Genomic DNA, 19,623 nt, shown 5'->3' on the forward strand with positions numbered 1-19,623 from the left:
CAAGCCAATTCTCCACTCGCTACATAGCGACCTGTAAGGCCTCAGAAAGGTCCTCCTTTGCGTTCTCTTTTGAATCCTCATCGAAACGCTTTTCGTTTCGTCTCAGTCGGAGTTTCCGTTGAGATTTTACGACGAAAACAAGTAGTACTCTTCTTGGCTCGCTTTCACTCGCTATGTAGCGACCTGTCAGACCTTCACACGCTACGTAGCGACCGGTAAGGGCTCAGAAAGGTCCTCCTTTGGGTTCTCTTTTGAATCCTCATCGAAACACTTTTCGTTTCGTCTCAATCGGAGTTTCCGTTGAGATTTTACGACGAAAACAAGTAGGACTCTTCTTGGCTCCCTTCCACTCGCTACGTAGCGACCTGTCAGTCCTTCACTCGCTACATAGCGACCTGTCAGTACTCAGAAAGGTCTTCCTTTGGGTTATCTTTTGAATCCTCATAGAAACGCTTTTCGTTTCATCTCAATCGGAGTTTCCGTTGAGATTTTACGACGAAAACAAGTAGGACTCTTTTTGGCTTGCTTCCACTCGCTACGTAGCGAACTGTCAGACCTTCACTCGCTACGTAGCAACCTGTAAGACCTCAGAAAGGTCCTCCTTTGGGTTCTCGCTTGAATCCTCATCGAAACGCTTTTCGTTTCGTCTCAATCGGAGTTTCCGTTGAGATTTTACGACGAAAACAAGTAGGACTCTTCTGGCTTGCTTCCACTCGCTACGTAGCGACCTGTCAGACCTTCACTCGCTACGTAGCGACCTGTAAGGCCTCTGAAAGGTCCTCCTTTGTGTTCTCTTTTGAATCCTCATCGAAACACATTTCGTTTCGTCTCAATCGAAATTTCCGTTGAGATTTTACGACGAAAACAAGTAGGACTCTTCTTGGCTTGCTTCTACTCGGTACGTAGCGACCTGTCAGACCCCCAGCTCGCTACATTGCGTCCTGTCAGGCCTCAAAAAGATCCTCCTTTGTGTTCTCTTTTGAATCCCGATCGAAACGCTTTTCGTTTTGTCTCAATCGGAGTTTCCGTCGAGATTTTACGATAAAAACAAGTAAGACTCGTCTAAACTCCTTCGCTTGCTCCTACTCGCCCTTACCTCCAGCTTTGTGTTCTCCTTCAAATCTCGATCGAAACGTCTCTTGTTTCGATTACCATTGAAACTTTACAAAAAAAAAAAAAAAAAAAAAACTGTAAAGACTTGTTTTCTCGCATGGATTCAGATTAATCGTATAAAACAGCAACGGTTAACATAACACCTTAGCCGCCTTAATTATATGATTACGTTGAATCTTTTTACAAAAATTGACGTCGTATCTAAGGAGAAGATAACAGTCAAGTTCTGAAGATAAATGTCAAGTTTCAAAGGATAAACACCAATATCGGAAATGGCGAACATACACGAGAAGAGGAAAGGAAAATGAGCAAGCAAAACTGAGAAGAGACAAAACTGTATCTTCGAGAGAACTAAGGTATTTCCGACTTGAAATTTTTAAAATCATACTTAGACTTTTCGTAAGAAATTACTAAGAAATAAAAACGTCTTTGAGACTGCCATAGAACTTTATGGAACGTAAAACCTAGGTGGATAGTCTAGCGAACTAAGTCTTAGGCGATTTTTCCTGTCTCGATATATCGTTCCAAAACTGTTCATCCAGATCTTGCAAACCGATCTAAACTCTCCGAAAATCGAGAAACGATTGCCACGCATATCAAGCTCGCTTCCTAAGGAGAGAAAAAAACTAGAGACATCAACGTCGTCTTAAAGCGATTCGTTTATGGCGATTTTCTCGGAACCGACATATTCCAAGTCATCAAAATGGAAACAAACAAATCACAGTCCAAGCATCGTCTTTAAATCGTCCCGGATTATCGATCATTCCAAACCACAGAAGAAGAAACGTACACAACCTTTCAAAGTATCGGTTCAACCGTTTTCTTCCGTTTAAAAAAAAAAAAGGGAAAGTAGGTACGTATACCCCCAAACTTCAAAAAAACTTTTGAAAATCGTCAAGAAAACGATTTTGTCGAAGCAAATCATCCCAAATAGGCAAACGACAATCTAAAATTCGTCTAAACGCTAGCAACATATCCAGACAATCACAAACATAATCTCAAAGATTATACATCATTTCTTGTCACAATCATGTGTACAGAAAACCCGTATCAATATCAAACTGAAACTCGACAACTAGCCAAAGTATTGAACCCTTGTCCGGCTTTAGAAAGCCATTTTCGTTTAAAATTTTCTACGAGAAATCTTCAATCACCAAAGCATTTCTTTCAGTTTCCGTTGTACCAAGTGAGTCACGGAAAAGCATCGAAAACATTTACGACGAAGAAAACTCGGGAATAGATGTAGCATCGTGCGCATTAAAAGGAACACTTTCCTCCCGACGGTTAGCTAGATCCCCCTCTGGTTGACCAATTCGTTCCAGAAACGAATGTGTCATGAGAATCCGCTCAAAAAACCTATGAAAAACGTTCTGCGATAGATCGTAATGAAATAAACTTCGGTAACACTCCCTGAGTAACTCCAAGCAACTTTCACCTAAGATCGAAATCACAGCAGAAACGTTTCTTGTAAAACCCGCAGAAAGAACGCTACTTGAGTGAACAAATCCTTCTCGCCAAGCCAAACTATTTGAGAAACCATCGCTACATCACTTAACAACTTAACGACAATCTACGATTTGTCTAAAAACTTCGTGTGATTATTAAGAGAACAATTATCGTATAGCCCACTGTCGGAAATCATAAGATAAATTCTTCGTAACGAAACTAAGTCCTAACAACCAAACGGTTAACAGAAAATCTAAACTTTTCGAAAATTGACCAAGTTCAATACGCTCCACAATTCACTTTAAGCCCGCAACGTTTTAACCATAATATGCGGCATGTAAGGAAAAATTCGTAATAAAGCTTCTAGAGCTATACGAAACATCCTAAAAAATGCAGGAAATAGATCTCGGATGGCCAACACTTCACAAAGCACTATGAAGGAAAACGATTGTTCCCATGGACAAATTTACACGACACCTCAGTCATAATTCCTCGATCGCAAATAAAACTATTAGCATCCAAACAGGAACAACAATTTTGGCTGCGAACATTCGTAGTTAAACCAGAATGTTTCTCAAACGCAGGGCTAAGACTAAACCCTTGCAACATTGCGAAATATCTTCAAACCCGCGAACATTTCAAGCACGAAACGTGGCATACGAAAGAATAACAAATCTTCAGCATCACGAGACGTCGCAGACGCCTAAAGATTAGTTCTTCGACGAAATTTCCTTCATCAATAAAAACACCTTCATGGAAGACTAGACAGTCATACGCACTATCATCTTCTCAAAAACTATTCTTCACGAAGACTCAAAATGGTAATTTTTACCATTAAGTTTGTTGCTGATCACAACAAACTCTTAACGTCCTAAACAGACTTAGCCATCTCGTAGAGATGACTCTCGTACATTCGTCACAAGGATAATAGCGCCATAAAAGAAACCCAAAATTTTTGGTCAGCACTTCCAGGAGGCTTAAAAATTATCCTTGGAGAGATGCTCGGTTCCAACCATACAAGTCTTATAAGCCGAGAACCTGTCGCGGACTTTAAATCGGTATGGAATCAGGATGAAACTGAAACAGGATACGTAAGTTGAATTAGTCATCGCACCCTCTAAAACCAGGAGTAAACCTAGGTCTTGCCCTAAACCCAGCGCACTGGTCTTTAACATCTCTAGTCATAGTATCAAACACCCTGATACGAGATCCCAAAATTTGTCTCTTTGCCAATATTTGAGAATCTTCAGAAATCCCGCAAGTTTACACACTGCGCAAAACTCTCGAAACAGATTACGGATAAAGCAGTTCACACAGAGTTAGATTACGAGATGACAACTCGTAGTTTTCCTTCTACACCCATACAAATTGCCATCGGCAGCAACACGCCTTATAACCGCTACATAAAAACTTGACCATAAAATTCTCACTGGAAAACTAGTCATAAGAACCTTAACTCCAAGACGAACTACGAAAGGCTTGATCCCTTCAACAAGGGTACGTAGGCAGCCGTCATAAGGCGCAGCCCCAATCTTATCGCATTCTACTTTTAGAAGAGCAAGAAGACCACTTACCACAGACCTTTTCAACCATTTATTCCGCCTAACTCACCTAACTTGCCTAACTTGCCAAACCACTCGCTAGAACCTCACGCTAGAAGCTCATGGTTCTAACGAGCTGGGGGGCTAACTGTTGGGGTCAAAATCGGTCACGACGGAATCAATGTCTGAAAGTCCGTAAAAATCGGAATGAACGGTTTTACGAAAAGTAATCTTCGTAAAGAAATCTTTACGAAGAATCTCGCGGTAAAATCGTATTCAATCACGATTGAATCAAATACCGGTTGTCCCAAGGCAATGGACACGTATCTAAAAACCAGCCACGGACGAGCTCGAGTATGGCAATCGGACCACGGACAAGCCAAGCACGATTGCTACGCAGCGACCAAGCATGCACACTGCTCGGTCGCTACATAGCGACCGAGAGTACGTCACGCCCAGTCGCTACGTAGCAACCGAGCGTCTGTTCCGCTCGGTCGCTACGTAGCGACCGAACTCTTCCGAAACGCCGATTCGACACCAGTCCATGCATTCTCGTCTATCCTTCGATGCTATCTCCCGAAGACCGTAGCGAACTCAGTTCATGTTTTCCGCTATTCTAAGTCATCAATCAAACTTTACGGTAAAAACTGCGGAAATTTCATTCTTTATCGAAAGAAATCGTAATAAACGTTTCGAGTCGGAAGACGGCCCAAAGAGACCTAAGACAATAATCGAGGCCCAACTTACGATTTCTTAACCGAAAGCTCGTAAACCATGGGACGGTTTACGCTTGGTGCACAATAAAAAATAAATGTCAAGTTTCCGCGGATAAATACGGAATTTTGAAGATAATTACGAAGATCGGAAAAAATGGAATGAGACTTTTTCAGAGCGAACTTAGCACCTAGAGCGATTTAGGCATATTTCTGTTTTTGTTATTTCGAGCTGCGACTCAATTAGGTTTAGCCGTCTTAGGGTTGCTAGAACTAGGAATCTCGCCGACAGCTCTCGAGCCTAGGCTTATACCTTGTTGTAACGCTCAAACACATATTCAGAATAAGATCTATTTTGCTCTCTTCTTACGATTTTTATACTTTGTCGTTAATATATCGTGTTCTGATTGCTTAGTATGTGGTATTAACAGATCTCCGGGACCTCTGGGAAATTAGGGTTTTCCTAGTTTCCTAATTTAGACGAAAATTGACAGTACGAATTTCGGTTCCCACAAAGTTCCCTTAAGATAGTTTTGTATCCACTTTACTGTTTTCCAATGCAGTCTTTCGGAGCTTCTTATAAATCTACTAACTATACCTACTGGGTGTGCCAAATCAGGTTTTGAAGCTACCAAGGTGTAAATGAGTGATCCTACTGCACTTGCATTAGAAACTCCACTTATCAAACTCATATTTGTTCTCTATTCTTTATTACTTAAGATCCTAAGTTGAAACTGAGAACCCAAAGGCATACTCCTTGCGTTTGTTTCACTCATGTTGTATGCCTTAGGTACTTGCTCAATGTATTTTCTTGTGATAGTTTAAGATTTTTTCCCCTTTCCCTGGTGATATTCATTACAAGAATCCTATTTTAACCTCCTAAATCTTTCATCTCGAATTCAGCCGTCAAGTCTTGCTATTCTTGATCTCCTTTGAATTCTTTGACGCTACTGACATTTCATCCACATATATCGACTCATGTATATTCAAGCATGAAACACACATATAAAGAACTTATACTCCTTAAGTATCCATGTTCTACCAACGTTGAGTTGGCCTAGTGGTAAAGAGGTTGCGGCTGTAACTTCCGTCATTTGGGTTCAACTCACGGTGAGAGAGACTATTTAGAATGCTTGGATTCCCGGCAAAGAGGTGAAAACACTTTTTTTTATCAAATAAAATTAAAAAAAACATGTGGATCCGTCATTATGAAATCCCTTTTATCAACTAAGATCAACTATCGGAATCCCTTTTCCACTGCTTGGTATCTGCATACTAAGGATCCGTCATTATGAAATCCACCTCAAAATATAGTATCAATGTAATCCCTTTCCCACTAAACATCTCAGTTCAATCTTCTTATATAGAGAAATTTTCCCATAACGGCTCTTTTTTACCCTTGACGGCTATTTTTTTTCCAAGAAACTACATTTATTTTGAATTAAACTTCAAAATATGTGGTTTCTCTACAAACGGCTATATTTCTTTGAATCAAAACAAACGGTCCAACTTTAGTTTAAAATCTGTAAGAACACAAAATATTTAAATAATATTTTCGCAACAGACTCTAAGATTTAAAAAGGTTTGGTGGTGAAATAAATGAAGGTTGTTTGGTTGGTGATGAATCAATGTTTGTGGGTTGGAATGTCAGATTAAACGTTAAAACTTAGACCATCTCCAATGTATTTTGCTATTTTCACCTCTAAAATAAGAGAACTCTATAATAGAAGTGAGATATGTTCCAATGTATTCTCCTAAAATAGCAATCTCTAAAATATAGAGTAAAAAATAGAGGAATGCTATTTCTTCCTCTATAAATAGAGGAAAAAATAGAGATCTCTATTATAGAGGAATAAATAGAGGTGGGTTGGAGCAATTTCACCTCTAAATGCTATTATAGAGGTGAAAATAACAATGGGTTGGAGATGCTCTTACACACACACTAGTTTCCTATTTAAAATCGCTCCTTCATTGTAAATCTTCATCACAAATTTTTACAATGACAGATCCCAGCTACGAAGACGATAAAGAACATAAGAGGTATAATGACATGCTGTTCTTCATTGCCGACTCTGACAATGGAATTCCGCTATGTTGTCCATGCGGTGGCCAGATTGTCATACATGTCTGTAAGGCAGGAAAAAACATTGGAAAAAGTACTTCGTTTGTAAACATTTTGAGGTAACAAACTTATAACATATTCCTTTTCATTCTTTGAATTTTTAATATCAACATGTGGTTTCCAGAATGATGGCTTGCACAGAAAGAAATAATGGGATGAGGCTATTGAAGAGGAAACGAAGAAGCTAACGAGGAAGGTTGATGACCACGAACTCAAAATTCGAAGCTTATATTCCATTGAAGATCGTCTTAGTCGTTTAGAAGAAGACGAGAAGAAAAACGCTGAAGAGATCGAAGAACTGAAGTACTTTCTTAAGAACCGTTACCCCAACGAGTTCTACTAGCTTTTAAAGTATGGTGTACGGTTTAATTGTTTAAGTGTACGGTGTTAAGGATTTTCTTGTTTAACTGTATGCTTATCTATTAAATTAACATTTGAACCGATATAACACTGTATATTTAGCACTGAAAATGTTCTGTTTTGGTTGCGAATAAAAGGTTCAAATAATTTATATGGTATGCAGGATATTTATTTAAGTGTACACATAATGGTATGCAGTATATTAATTTCAATTCGGATAAGTACGAGATAGTTAATATTTTTTTGTGTTCGAATAAGTAAAATAGATTCACAATGATAAAATCTTGCACACTTTTAACAAAAACGTAGATAGGAAGTTCATACAAATATATAGAAAGACAAGTTTCATTGAAAACGGATAGTTAAGATAAAGTGGATGCTACTTCATTCCTGCCTCGTTTGCAACCTGAAAATCGCCAACAAATTCCTCGTAGCAATCCATTGCATACTGCTCACGAAATTTATCCACAGATTTGTCAGTTATTCTACTCATCTCTTCCTTCCCATCACCATTAGAATGCATCTCCTTGAACTTAGCAGCGCACGGCCCACAGTCCCCACCCCTATTGTTGTGATAGATGCCTTGAAACCGATTCCACGAGTAATTTCGCTCTCCTTCTTTGATTAGATAGTCTGTGAACCCGACATACTGTTCAAGTATATATGGTAAGGACTTCAGAATAGGAGTCATGTGTGCGTCGACATGTGTTTCAGTCGGATTCGCAGTGATGAAAGAATCGAAGATGGTGACTATAAAAGCCTGCAAGTTAAAAGAAAGACCAACCCAATGCTTATCCTGCCAGAACATTGGAGCGTACACCGCGTCGATATCGCGACCAAGTTGCAACTTAAGGTTTTTGCCCCTACACATTCCGGTGACATAAGATGCTATGTTTCTGCCCCAATCAAAATGTAACTTATCCTTGGCTTCACTGAAAGCAGACCACTTTGAGGTAATGATCTTTGTAAAGTACGGATCAAACATTACCCTCAGGTCTTTCTGCAGAACACTTCCACGACGCCTCCACAACATTTGCATTATGACATGCATGTGCTGTTTTAAGATTTTACAAAAATAAATAAAAGTTGACAATCTTTTAATTATGGGAGGTGAAAAAAGATATAGTGCCTCGTCAGACAACCAGTTCCCGGGTGTAGCGATGTCAAGGAAGAAAGAATTCGTGACAATGTGATTGGTTTTGATTGCGAACTGCCTGCAAATTTAAACAAGGAGAATGACATTTTCAATCAGCGGAAACAAGATGTCTATATGTATATAACAGTAAATAACATCCCACATTTACTGCTCGACGTTTTCACTGAGAATATCGTTGAATTTCTTAAAAATAGCACGGTTTGTCTTCGATAGGGGCCTATACTCAGCTTTCTTCTCGCTCATGAACAACCCTTTCAGCCTTGCATCTGGGGAATACACTCCGCGAATCTTCTGGGATTTTTTGGGCACACGTTTACCACCACTCTCCACATAATTGTCGTCCTCATCCGTCTCAGAACCAGGCATATCTTCTACAGCTCGAGGGCGTTTCCCTTGCAACTGGGAATCAAATGAGATGTTTTCTTTGCAGCTTTCATAATTCTCGTCCTTCTCAACCGGGGATGTCGGATTTTGAACGGCCATCGAATCAGGTACACCGCCCTCTATAACGGGGGCTTGCGTTTTTTGACCACTCAGGTTTGTGGAAACATGTCCAACATTATCTTCACTTCCGGTGGATGCAAAATATGAACCAGATTCCGGATTCGGAGCTGATGATGGACGCTCACCCGCAGTTACTTCTTTCACTGAGTTGTATGCATGAGGATTTGCTTCATCCCACTTGACATCCACAGCTTTTTCACCAATGTAGGTGTCATCTTTCTGCAAGCAGTGTGAACAACCCAATATAAAAATCTACGACGCTATGTTACCAAAGAAAAGACTAATTCACAGCAGGTTGACTCACCTTGGCTGGTGACACATAGGACTGTGGCCGAGCAAAAAAAAGACCCCTATAAATAGTCAGCGTTGTCACGGGGTTTGGAGTCTGCGATTCATCTGGTACAGGGTTTGGTGTACGTGGCTCCTGTATGAAAACCGTAAACCTTCTTTAAAAATGGTACACTAAGTTTAAAACAAGGTTCTGAAAAATAAATTATAAATCACTTAACCTGATAGGTTGCGTTCTGATCGAAGTGTCCCTATTTGAAAACGTACACCTCCATTAACATTGATACAATAAATTTAAAACCACGTTGTGACAAACATAAACCTATAAAACCTGATCGGTTGCGTTCTGATCGAACTGTGGAGTAAGAAGAGTTGAATTCTCGTTGTTCTCGCGAGTCTCCCTGCTGAAGCCAGGTTGTGTGTTTCCTATGGTTCCCTGAATTTTGGGTAACACACAAATATTGTTATTTCCTAGCTGAGATACAAATAATATAATCTACCCTAATGTCAAATTGTCAATGGGACATGAAAGTATATAATGTATAAACACAAAGTCTTAAATTCCATGTTATTATAACTCAAGATAAGAAAAATATAACTAACTTACAAAACTGGCTTCTAAATTACATATACATTATCTGAAAACATCAGAATATGTTAAATTTCAAACTTGTTTAATTGGGTGTACCTCTAAGCCATCTGCAGAGCGAAGTGGATACGAATGTATTTCCTGTCAAGGCTTAGGAACCGTTGAATTTATGTTTCTTGACTTCCGATTTGGCCGGTGCTTTTTATACTGGTTCTTCTCGGAGAGCCTGAGTATCCATGATCATCTTCTCCCACCTTCCTCTTGCCTTTGTTGTGGATGTTAGGTAGGGGCACACCAAAGTGATTGCATAATGTTTTCTCAAACTGGTCTAAGCGCTCGTATATCCCATTCTTAAAGTTTTGAAACTGCAATTGAATCCACGATTTCAAATCTTCGTTTGGAGACCTTCCTGATTCAGGCGGAACGTCGGGTTCGTCGTGTTCGGGAGTCGTTAGGTCTTCAATAACAACAGCAGGACGTTTACGTGGTCGTAGAGTACGCTGTCTAAGGGGTACACCTTCAGGTTTGCCTTCCGGAGTTGCATTGTCTTTACCAAATGACCTGTCTCCACCTTCGAAATCTTCAGTTCTAAATGTATGACCTGGATGTGGTCGACTACACGAGTGACATTCGTGTCCTCAACCTCGTCCAACAAGAAGTGTCGGTCAGCTTCGGCGACGAGGCTGAACTCTACAATAACCTACAAAGGCAGATAACAGGGATCAATTAAAGAATGCTACAAAAATAAGCTCTTATAAATAATATAGAAGAGAAGGAACTTACATCTGACTCTCCTTCGACAGCGACAATGTCGTTTGTGCTGAGGATAACCACGGTGTTTCCACAACACGAAGGGTTGTCCAAAAAATCGTCTGTGTTATCCGCATCGGGAATTCTGGCCAACAGCTGAGGAACCGCTTCAAAAGCGAGCAACTGGAGAGCTAGTGGAAAGCCATAGCATGCGGTTGTCTTTTGAGATAACCGGATCCGTAGTGCGTGCAGCGGGTCAGGAGATTGGGCAGTAGCCGCCGGAGGCAAAAAACGTGATATGGTGTATAAAAACAAGGTCCTCCCCCATGGATAATTCATGAAAGACTCCAGGTTGCTGAGCATTTCACATACTTAGGGGTGAGCTTGAGTGTTTTATTAATACAACACAAAACTCCGTCAACCAACGCTATCAGAGCCAAAAGAACTCGTTTCCAATCCGCAAGATATGGGTTCTCTAGCATCTTAAGCACCTGAACCACAATTATTTCACCTACCATTGTATCAAAGAGTCGCTTCCACATACTACCTGGTTCATTAACCTCAGTTTCTGAGTCTTCAACATCGAATACGCCGCAGTTCAAGCCAGTTATTTCCCTAAATTCATCTAGGGAGAAACGAAGAGGATGAACACCAAAAGTGAACCAAACATATTTTCGAATCGTAATAAGCTGCCGGCAGAGAAGGCTGCCAATGAGCTTGGTTGAGTTCGGGCATCGAGCAGCAGGTAGCCGAAAGAGTTTGCCAAACTGAGAGCAGAGTAATCGGTCCATGGCCGAAGAACCTTTTAGAGCAGACGCTACAGAGGCAATGACATTGGCTTTGGAGTAAATGTTCAACCGCAATTTCATGGGGTAAAATCCCGGAGCAAACAGTCTTTTAGGGAATTTTGTGGATGAGCCGCCATCAACGGCATCAACCGGTGGAGATGTCGGTGCCGTGGAATCCATGGAGGAGTTCGTTTTATCATCGTCGGAGTCGGAAACTACAAAACGAGATGATTTCATATTTGGTAAAAGGGAACCCAATATCAAGGACAGTTTAACGGAGTCGCAAACTAATGTTCAGATAAAGCAACTGCATTCCGGTGATGACATGCAGAATTTAAGGCAAGGACAGAGTGAGTCGCAAACTAACGTCTGAATAGCATTTTAAAAGTAAAATGTAAAGTAAGAACATCAAAACGAACCTGGGTACCGCTTCGTCTTCTTAGATCGGGAGACGGGTTTTGGTTTCGGTGTGTTTGCTCGACGGCGACGACCGGAAATTCCGGCGGCGTTCAATTGTGATACCATCGGAGCTGAAAGCTGCTCTCACTCGTCATGAGAGCTAAAAACAGGGCCTGCTACACACAAATCGGAGCTGAAAGCCGTTCTCACTCGTCACGAGAGCTAAGAACAAAAAAACTTTTCGTTTCTACTTTTAGGTGAAACGAATAATTTGATGGAGAGAGAAAGCGTGAGAGGAGAAGAAAGCTGTTTAATTACCGCGGTAGTTTGCGGATGAGAATTAACTGGTGAGTCTCTCTTGGGGTTCGCGCTGGTCTCTTCTCACGTGTAAAGAATAGAGTGGCAATGTCGTGATTTATCAGGTAAAGGAGGGGTCTTTGGGTCTTTCCAGTATAACTTGTATAGTGTCGCAAAGTGTCGCAACCCAAATGCCCAATAAAAACTATGAAGGACCCAAACCCAAATTAATTACTTCTATGCGACCCACTTCTCTAATAAATCCTTTTTTTTTGTTCACGTATAGAACTTGAAACAAAGATCTCCCAAATTTTAGCAAAAAAAAAACTTCAAACTAAAATCTGTATTCAACGAACTTTTTTTTTTTGAACACCTTACTTTTGACGAACTAATTTATAATACGGAAATTTATTTGATTTGTAAATAAACATAACTAGGTTAAGATCCCCGCCATGCACAGAATAAATATTATATATATATACATTATTATTTTTATGCGAACATATAAATAAATTGGTGTAAACATATACATAAATTTTATTAATCCAAACAGTTTTTTTTTCTTCTATTTGATAAGATATATAATAAAATTTAAATGATATTAACATATACAATATATTTTGAACATATATAGTCTATTTTTAATACTAATGTCTATTAAATGATGCTTTTTACTTATATGATTTTTTGACCATTTGTATTTTTATAGCAAAATTTTTAATTTACTAATAACAAAATTTTCATTGTGAGATTAATAGTTCTAGTAAATTTTAATTTTGAAAAAATTAGGTTGTTAATGTTTGTTCAAAGCTTTTATCATAAGAAATTGTTCATAGTAAATTTTGAAATTAAAATATTTATGTATTATATATGGTATATAGTTTAATTTATAACAATATATATGTGTGTGTGTATATATATATATCTTTTAATCTTAATAATTAATTAAATTAGACTTTTTACTTATATGATTTTGGAATCATTTGTATCTTGTCATAATAAAAGTTTTAAACCTTGGATCATAAAATTTGAATATGAAACTTTAACAGTTTTAATAATTTATAGTCATTTTTAAAAATTCAAAATATAATATATACAAAAAACTTAAATTTTTATTATATAGTTAATGTAGTTGTTTAATTTATTTTAATAGTTTAAAATTTAACAAATATGATAGAAATACATCAACTTTTATCAAATATTTATTATTCAAAATCATTAATTGTCATATATACTTTAGCAATATTAGGTAATTTCGTAATTTTTGTTTAAAGAAATAAAAAAAAAATATTAATTAGAAATTTATAGCTATTTTAATAAAAAAATTATAATATAATTAGATAGACTAATATATTTTTCTAAGGGATTATAAGAATAAACCAAGTGATGACAGGTAGTTAAAAAAAATTTATAATGTTTTTCAATTATACACGACTATTACTACTCAAATTTATGAGAACTCAAAAGATCCCCAATAGTATAACTACTTTAAAATTATACCCCTATAGTATATTACTTTGAAAACACAGACCCCATCTTTTATTTGAATTGGTCGTCTCTTTCCTTTCTTCGGGAGCCCCTTTTCCAAAACCCTAACAGAGATTTCGATTTCGATTTCCAATAGCCATGGCAGAAGAAGTTCCAGCAGCAGCAGCATCTTACATCCCATACGTTCACTCCCAAACCCTAACTTCCCACGCCCACGCCCTATCCTCCCTTAAATTCTCCTCCGATGGCCGCCTCCTCGCCTCGGCCTCCGGGGACCAGACGATCCGCACTTACGCCATCAACCTCAAGGGAGATCCCATCGCCGAGGCCGCACAAGTCTTCACCGGCCACGAGTCCGGGATCTCCGACGTGGCCTTCTCCACAGACGCGAGGTTCATCGCCTCAGCTTCGGATGACAAAACCGTAAAGCTGTGGGACGTGGAGAGTGGTTCACTGATCAAGACGCTGCAGGGGCACACTAACTACGTCTTCTGCGTCAACTTCAATCCACAGTCCAACATGATTGCGTCCGGCTCCTTCGACGAAACTGTTCGGATCTGGGATGTAACGACCGGAAAGTGCCTGAAAGTTCTTCCGGCGCATTCCGATCCAGTCACCGCCGTGGATTTCAATCGCGACGGGTCTCTAATCGTTTCGAGTAGCTACGATGGGTTGTGCCGGATCTGGGACTCAGGGACGGGGCATTGTGTGAAAACGCTCATGGACGATGAGAATCCTCCTGTTTCCTTCGTTAGGTTCTCTCCCAACGGCAAGTTCATCCTCGTTGGCACTCTCGATAACACCCTGGTGAGTGCTTTGTGTTTCATCCAATACTAAGTTTGTTTTCGTTGGTAAGCTTTTCTCTTTGCTAGCTTTAAACAGTCTAAGTTTGGGAGATACATCTTTTGGTATTTTATTTTTGTTTGCATCAATAGAAGATGTAAATCCTCATGATTCGTTATCAACCATGTTCTCAAATTTTGCAGAGGTTGTGGAACATTTCTTCTGCTAAATACATCAAAACATACACTGGCCACGCCAACTCTCAGTACTCCGTCTCCTCTGCCTTCTCCGTCACAAATGGAAAGCGGATAGTCAGTGGATCCGAGGACAACTGTGTATACATGTGGGAGCTGAACTCCAGGAAATTGCTTCAGAAACTTGAGGGTCATACTGAGCCTGTCATGAGCGTGGCTTGCCACCCCACAGAAAACTTGATCGCATCAGGCTCGCTCGACAAGTCTATAAGAATTTGGGCGCAGGAGGAATAATGATTCATGTAAATGCACCTTCCCTTCATGTTGTAATCATGTACTCCTCACTTTCTTAGTTGAGCCTTGTTAGAGTGATTCTACTCTCGACTATTTAGGTTTGTCTTACGGCAAAAGGAAATTTATTTGGAAAGTGAGCACTGATCGTCTTAGTTTCAGGGTTTCCCTTTTCAATTCATTTTATTTATCAATCTGTTTGTCTAATTTCTTTGTGCTCCCACGAATATTATTAGTTTCTAAAATTATTTCAAGGTTAATAACTGTTCATACGAGCTTATGGTCAGAATACTATACGTAGATAATGTATGGTAGTTGTTTTGGTTAGGCTGAGAATATATTACCCGTTAAATTTGATTTGTTCTTCATCGATTCAAATATTATGTGCTAAATTTGATTTGTTATTCGTTTTGATTCGATTCGAAAATATTGGATAGCTGTAAAGTTTTGAGGTAAAACAAACTATTCGTAAAATAACAAATTGAATTATAAATATTATTTTTTTAAATGTCAAACATCCATTTTGAGATCCGTAGTAGAACTCTGGTTCATCAACAATACTTTCTGATAATGAAATATGTAGATTCTTTCAAACACTTTGCTCGAACACCCCAATTGCATGCATTATCTGTGCATATAATATACTAGAATTCTCTATCCAATTTGATAACATAGTAGTCAAAGTTATGCTTCATTGCACATATCTCGAAAGTCACCTTCAGCAAAGTTTTGTTCTGAAAAAGTTGTTTCTTCTTAACAACTTCGACCAAATAAAACTTTGACATATTAGTTGTGTTCTCTTTTTCACAGATCATGGTATCAACATCATAGGTGTCACTATCAAATATCAACTTCAACTTGTTTCATCTTTTCTTTCTTATTCTCGCTCTGCATCTCAGCATGTTACATTAGTTGATTAGTTACCTCTGTAAAGCAAGTTTCCATCCTCTTCATCAGTATTTGAATATGTTGGCGACTTCTTAAGATCAAAGTCTGCTTTGTTTGGATTCTCAGCTTTGGTTTTATAGGTTACACACACTTGAATCAAGACATTTATTTTTAACAAAACCAACAAAATTCTTAAGTTGTCGATCATTTGCAATGATTACAGGTGGACGTGTTGATGTATTGGTCAACTCAGTAGGTAGATCACTCCACTCCAAATTGGCTAAGTTATCTTCTTCCATACCAAACTCCTCCAAAACCATTATCTTTAAATCATCTAAGGTAAAACTCGATTCCAATAACAGTAACCTACCTCCTTTGTCATCAGCCGAAAAAAACCATCCCGTAGTTGCACCTAACTCCCATACACCACATGTCGTATAGATATGCATCATAGAAGAATAGTTTGTGAAAATTACAAAAAAAACTATGGAGACATCATGGTTTTATGAAGAGGAAAATATTAAATCGATTTTTCTTTACAAGGAAAATCGCCTCTATAGTTTTTAGGAAAGTTATAAAATTACAAATACTTTTAAAATATTTTCATAACTGAACTTTCAAAATTTTCGGAAATCAAGTTTTTCTTATCCATAGAATGTACCTTCTATACTACGTAGAAATCATGGTTGGGCACCCACAACCACCAACGTGGCTTCACCCCTGTTCAGGGACCTTGAGCATATTTGTTGAACAAAAGACATGATACATGATGATAAATCTGAAGGATAAAGAATCATATTTCACCACCAAAAAGAACACATTAGATCGACACATTGAAAAATCACTGATATAGAATCAATAGCAACTTCAAATCACGTTGAAATCTAAGTAGAATATTAGATCCGAGGAACATACTAGACATGACTGTAAGTTTCATCCTTTAACTTGAAATCTTTATAAGAATACCAAAAGTCAACACTAGTGGAGGAGCTAGGAAAATTTGTCAAAAGGATCACTCCATAATTAACATATATCATAGAGTCAGTTAACCAAAATTTACACTGTTTTTTTTTCAGTTTTTCAAAAATTTGGAGATATACAAAAAAGTATTCATAAACTCACATGGGTCAGTTGACATGCAATCAATGTGGCTCCACCAGTGGTCAACACTCTTTTGATCATTAAACACTGAAAAGAATTTTGAGAAACACAAGGTCTCTGCTAATTTAATTGGAAAAAGAAGATTAATCAAAGAAAATAATCAACACTGAGGAAGAAAATTATAACGCCTCAACCGTCCACGGTTAATGGAACACCCACACCTGCTCATTTGGCCCGTGGCTCCATTTCGTCCGACAGACGGTGCGTTAATTTTTCTAAGACTCGAAATCATTGTTTACTGACTTTGTAATAACCAAATGACATTTTCTCATGTTTTGGCTTAATTCGCACGGTATTGCTACAATTATCGATAAGTCACCCATCATTCTATTATTTCAGGTCAAACATTATTAACTTTGAAGTTCTAAACAGAAAATATTCTCTAATCCTTTTCACATGTATCAGAAATCGAGATGTTACAAAAATATTACCAAAAAAAGCTACACTGATGCGCAGACAATGACCAAAGATCAAAACAAATGTGTAGCTGTTGTTTTTTTTTTTTTTTTTTTGAACCAACGTGTAGCTGTTGTTATGTAGTAAAATACAGTTAAGCTATCTTATCGTAAAGACGAATAAATTAAAATACTAGTGAAAATGGTTTGAAACATGTCAAAAAATAAATAAAATAACAAATCGGTTTAGAAAACCAGTTTGGAAAACCGGTTTAGAAAACCAGTTTGGAAAACCGGTTTAGAAAACCCAGCTTTACTTTTTTTATTCGGCAACCGGTTTGATATATAGGGCTTCATCATCTATAGAAGAGACTTACAAATCAGCCGCCATCTCGTACCCCAGGGTTCTACTACTCCGGCCGGCAAAACTAGGGTTTTGGTAATGATTATAATTTGACTATCTTTTATGTTTGGTCATCCATGGTTTGCTTAATATGTACATAAATGTTTGTTCTTTGAACCTGATTTTTCTCTTTTACCAGAATCTGTGAAGCTTTGCTGATAAGAAGAACTTAATGGGTCGTTTCAAAAACAATAAGAAGGGTAGGGTTAATGTGAAGCCTATCGCGAAGAACAACCAAGCGAATGTTGATCATGTCACCGGAGATAAGATCCCTAAAAGTTTCGTCTTTTCAAGAACGAAACTTCCTGGCTCTGTCAAACAACTTCAGATGGATTTGAGGAAGCTCATGCTTCCCTACACTGCTCTCAGTCTGAAGGTACCGTTTTTTTTTTAATATGTTTTTGGAGGGTTGTGTTTTTGACCCATTACTGATTGCAAAAGTTTGTGACCTGCAGGAGAAGAAGAGGAACACTTTAAGGGACTTTTTGAATGTGTCAGGTCCAATGGGTGTTACTCATTTCCTTATGCTAAAGAAAACAGCCTCTGCATTGTCTCTAAGAGTAGCAAGAACCCCGCAGGGCCCCACTCTCACTTTCAAAATTCATCAGTATTCGTTAGCATCTGATATAGCTCAGTCTCAGACACGGCCTCGATGTCCTCCAGATCTTTTCAAGAATCCCCCTTTGGTAATCGACCTCTTACTATTTCCTTTTTTTTTTTTTTCTGTTTGTAATTCGTGTGGGTTTTTGCTAATAGTTGAGAGTGTCTGTGTATAGATTGTTCTTTCGGGGTTCGGTACTCAGGAGCTGCATCTGAAGCTAGCAACCATCATGTTTCAGAACATATTCCCAGCTATTGATATCAACACTGTAAGTTATATATATATCCTTTATGTTGCTGATTGCGTTTTCAGCAATTTGATTTTGGTTATGTTGCTGATTGTGGAATAATAATATGTGGCAGGTCAAGCTCTCCACATGCCAGAGATTAGTACTCTTGAACTACAACAAGGACACGAAACTCATTGATTTCAGGCATTATTCGATAAGGCTGCAGCCTGTAGGAGTGTCTCGTAAGCTCAGAAATTTTGTGCAGACTCATAAGGCTCCTGATCTTAGGAATTTGCAGGATGTTAGTGATTTTATCACCAAGTAAGGGATCTCAATCTACGTCGGTGCATTTGATTCCTCTCTCTATATCAATCGTGAAATTTATTGTTGGTGGAATTTTATATATTTTCAGGGCTGGATATGGATCAGAGAGCGAAGGAGATGAAGAAGCGGCGACAGTGACACTATCATCTGATCTAGGCAGAGTCAACAAGGGTTCGACAAAGAGTGCTGTGAAACTGCAAGAAATTGGACCGAGAATGACTATGCAGCTGGTTAGAGTGGAGGAAGGATTGTGTTCAGGAGGAATCATATTTAGTGAAGATGGTAAATTCATTATATTCTACTTATTATTTAATCTATCACATGATGAATCATCTTATCTATATATCGGTATGTTTCAGGAAATGTGGATGGTAAGAATAAGCAAGATGGTGATGAAGAAGATGATGCTGCCGGCGAAGAAGAAAGTGAAGAAGGGGAAGAGGGTAGTGAAGAAGACATGGATGAAGATGCTGAAGACTGAAAAGAGTTTGTTCTGAGTAACTCTGTGTGTATCTTCACATCAAAGTTTTGTTTCTTTGGATGCATCTATTGTCTGATTGAAACTATTATGAGCACAATCGATTACCTTTCTTATATATGAACTTGTAGTTGGTCAAAAAACCGTGTAGCAGATTCTCTATAAAGTTTTCTAAAACTTCAGCCTGTTGATTCCCCCCATGTTTAAGAAAATTGATATCAGTTTTCGTTTTGTAAATTGTTTAGTACTCATTTTTAATGGATTAGGTTGACGATTGGTAAAAGACAATATCCACTTTCAGTGGTGTTTTATGATGCGTGTA

General features: G+C 38.4%; 2 protein-coding genes across 3 annotated transcripts; both read left to right on the top strand.

Annotated features, from left to right (window-relative positions):
* The first annotated feature begins 13,527 nt into the window (after positions 1-13,527).
* LOC103873473 (COMPASS-like H3K4 histone methylase component WDR5A) lies at positions 13,528-15,087 on the top strand. 2 transcript variants are annotated; one of them, XM_033273105.1, is made up of 3 exons: positions 13,528-14,361; positions 14,541-14,641; positions 14,688-14,812. In XM_033273105.1, exons 1-3 carry the CDS (start codon positions 13,693-13,695, stop codon positions 14,689-14,691), a joined length of 774 nt encoding a protein of 257 aa, XP_033128996.1. In that variant the 5' UTR covers positions 13,528-13,692; the 3' UTR covers positions 14,692-14,812. The 2 variants fall into 2 exon arrangements, with proteins under 2 accessions (XP_033128996.1, XP_009150125.1); XM_009151877.3 differs by having other exon boundaries at positions 13,551-14,361; positions 14,541-15,087.
* Positions 15,088-17,548: 2,461 nt separating this feature from the next.
* LOC103873471 (peter Pan-like protein) lies at positions 17,549-19,522 on the top strand. Its single transcript, XM_009151876.2, has 7 exons — positions 17,549-17,705; positions 17,809-18,045; positions 18,125-18,355; positions 18,446-18,538; positions 18,633-18,820; positions 18,912-19,105; positions 19,183-19,522. Exons 2-7 carry the CDS (start codon positions 17,842-17,844, stop codon positions 19,302-19,304), a joined length of 1,032 nt encoding a protein of 343 aa, XP_009150124.1. The 5' UTR covers positions 17,549-17,705; positions 17,809-17,841; the 3' UTR covers positions 19,305-19,522.
* Positions 19,523-19,623: the final 101 nt, after the last annotated feature.

Source organism: Brassica rapa, chromosome A06 (genome assembly GCF_000309985.2).
Source record: "Brassica rapa cultivar Chiifu-401-42 chromosome A06, CAAS_Brap_v3.01, whole genome shotgun sequence".
Classification (NCBI taxonomy): Eukaryota; Viridiplantae; Streptophyta; class Magnoliopsida; order Brassicales; family Brassicaceae; genus Brassica; species Brassica rapa.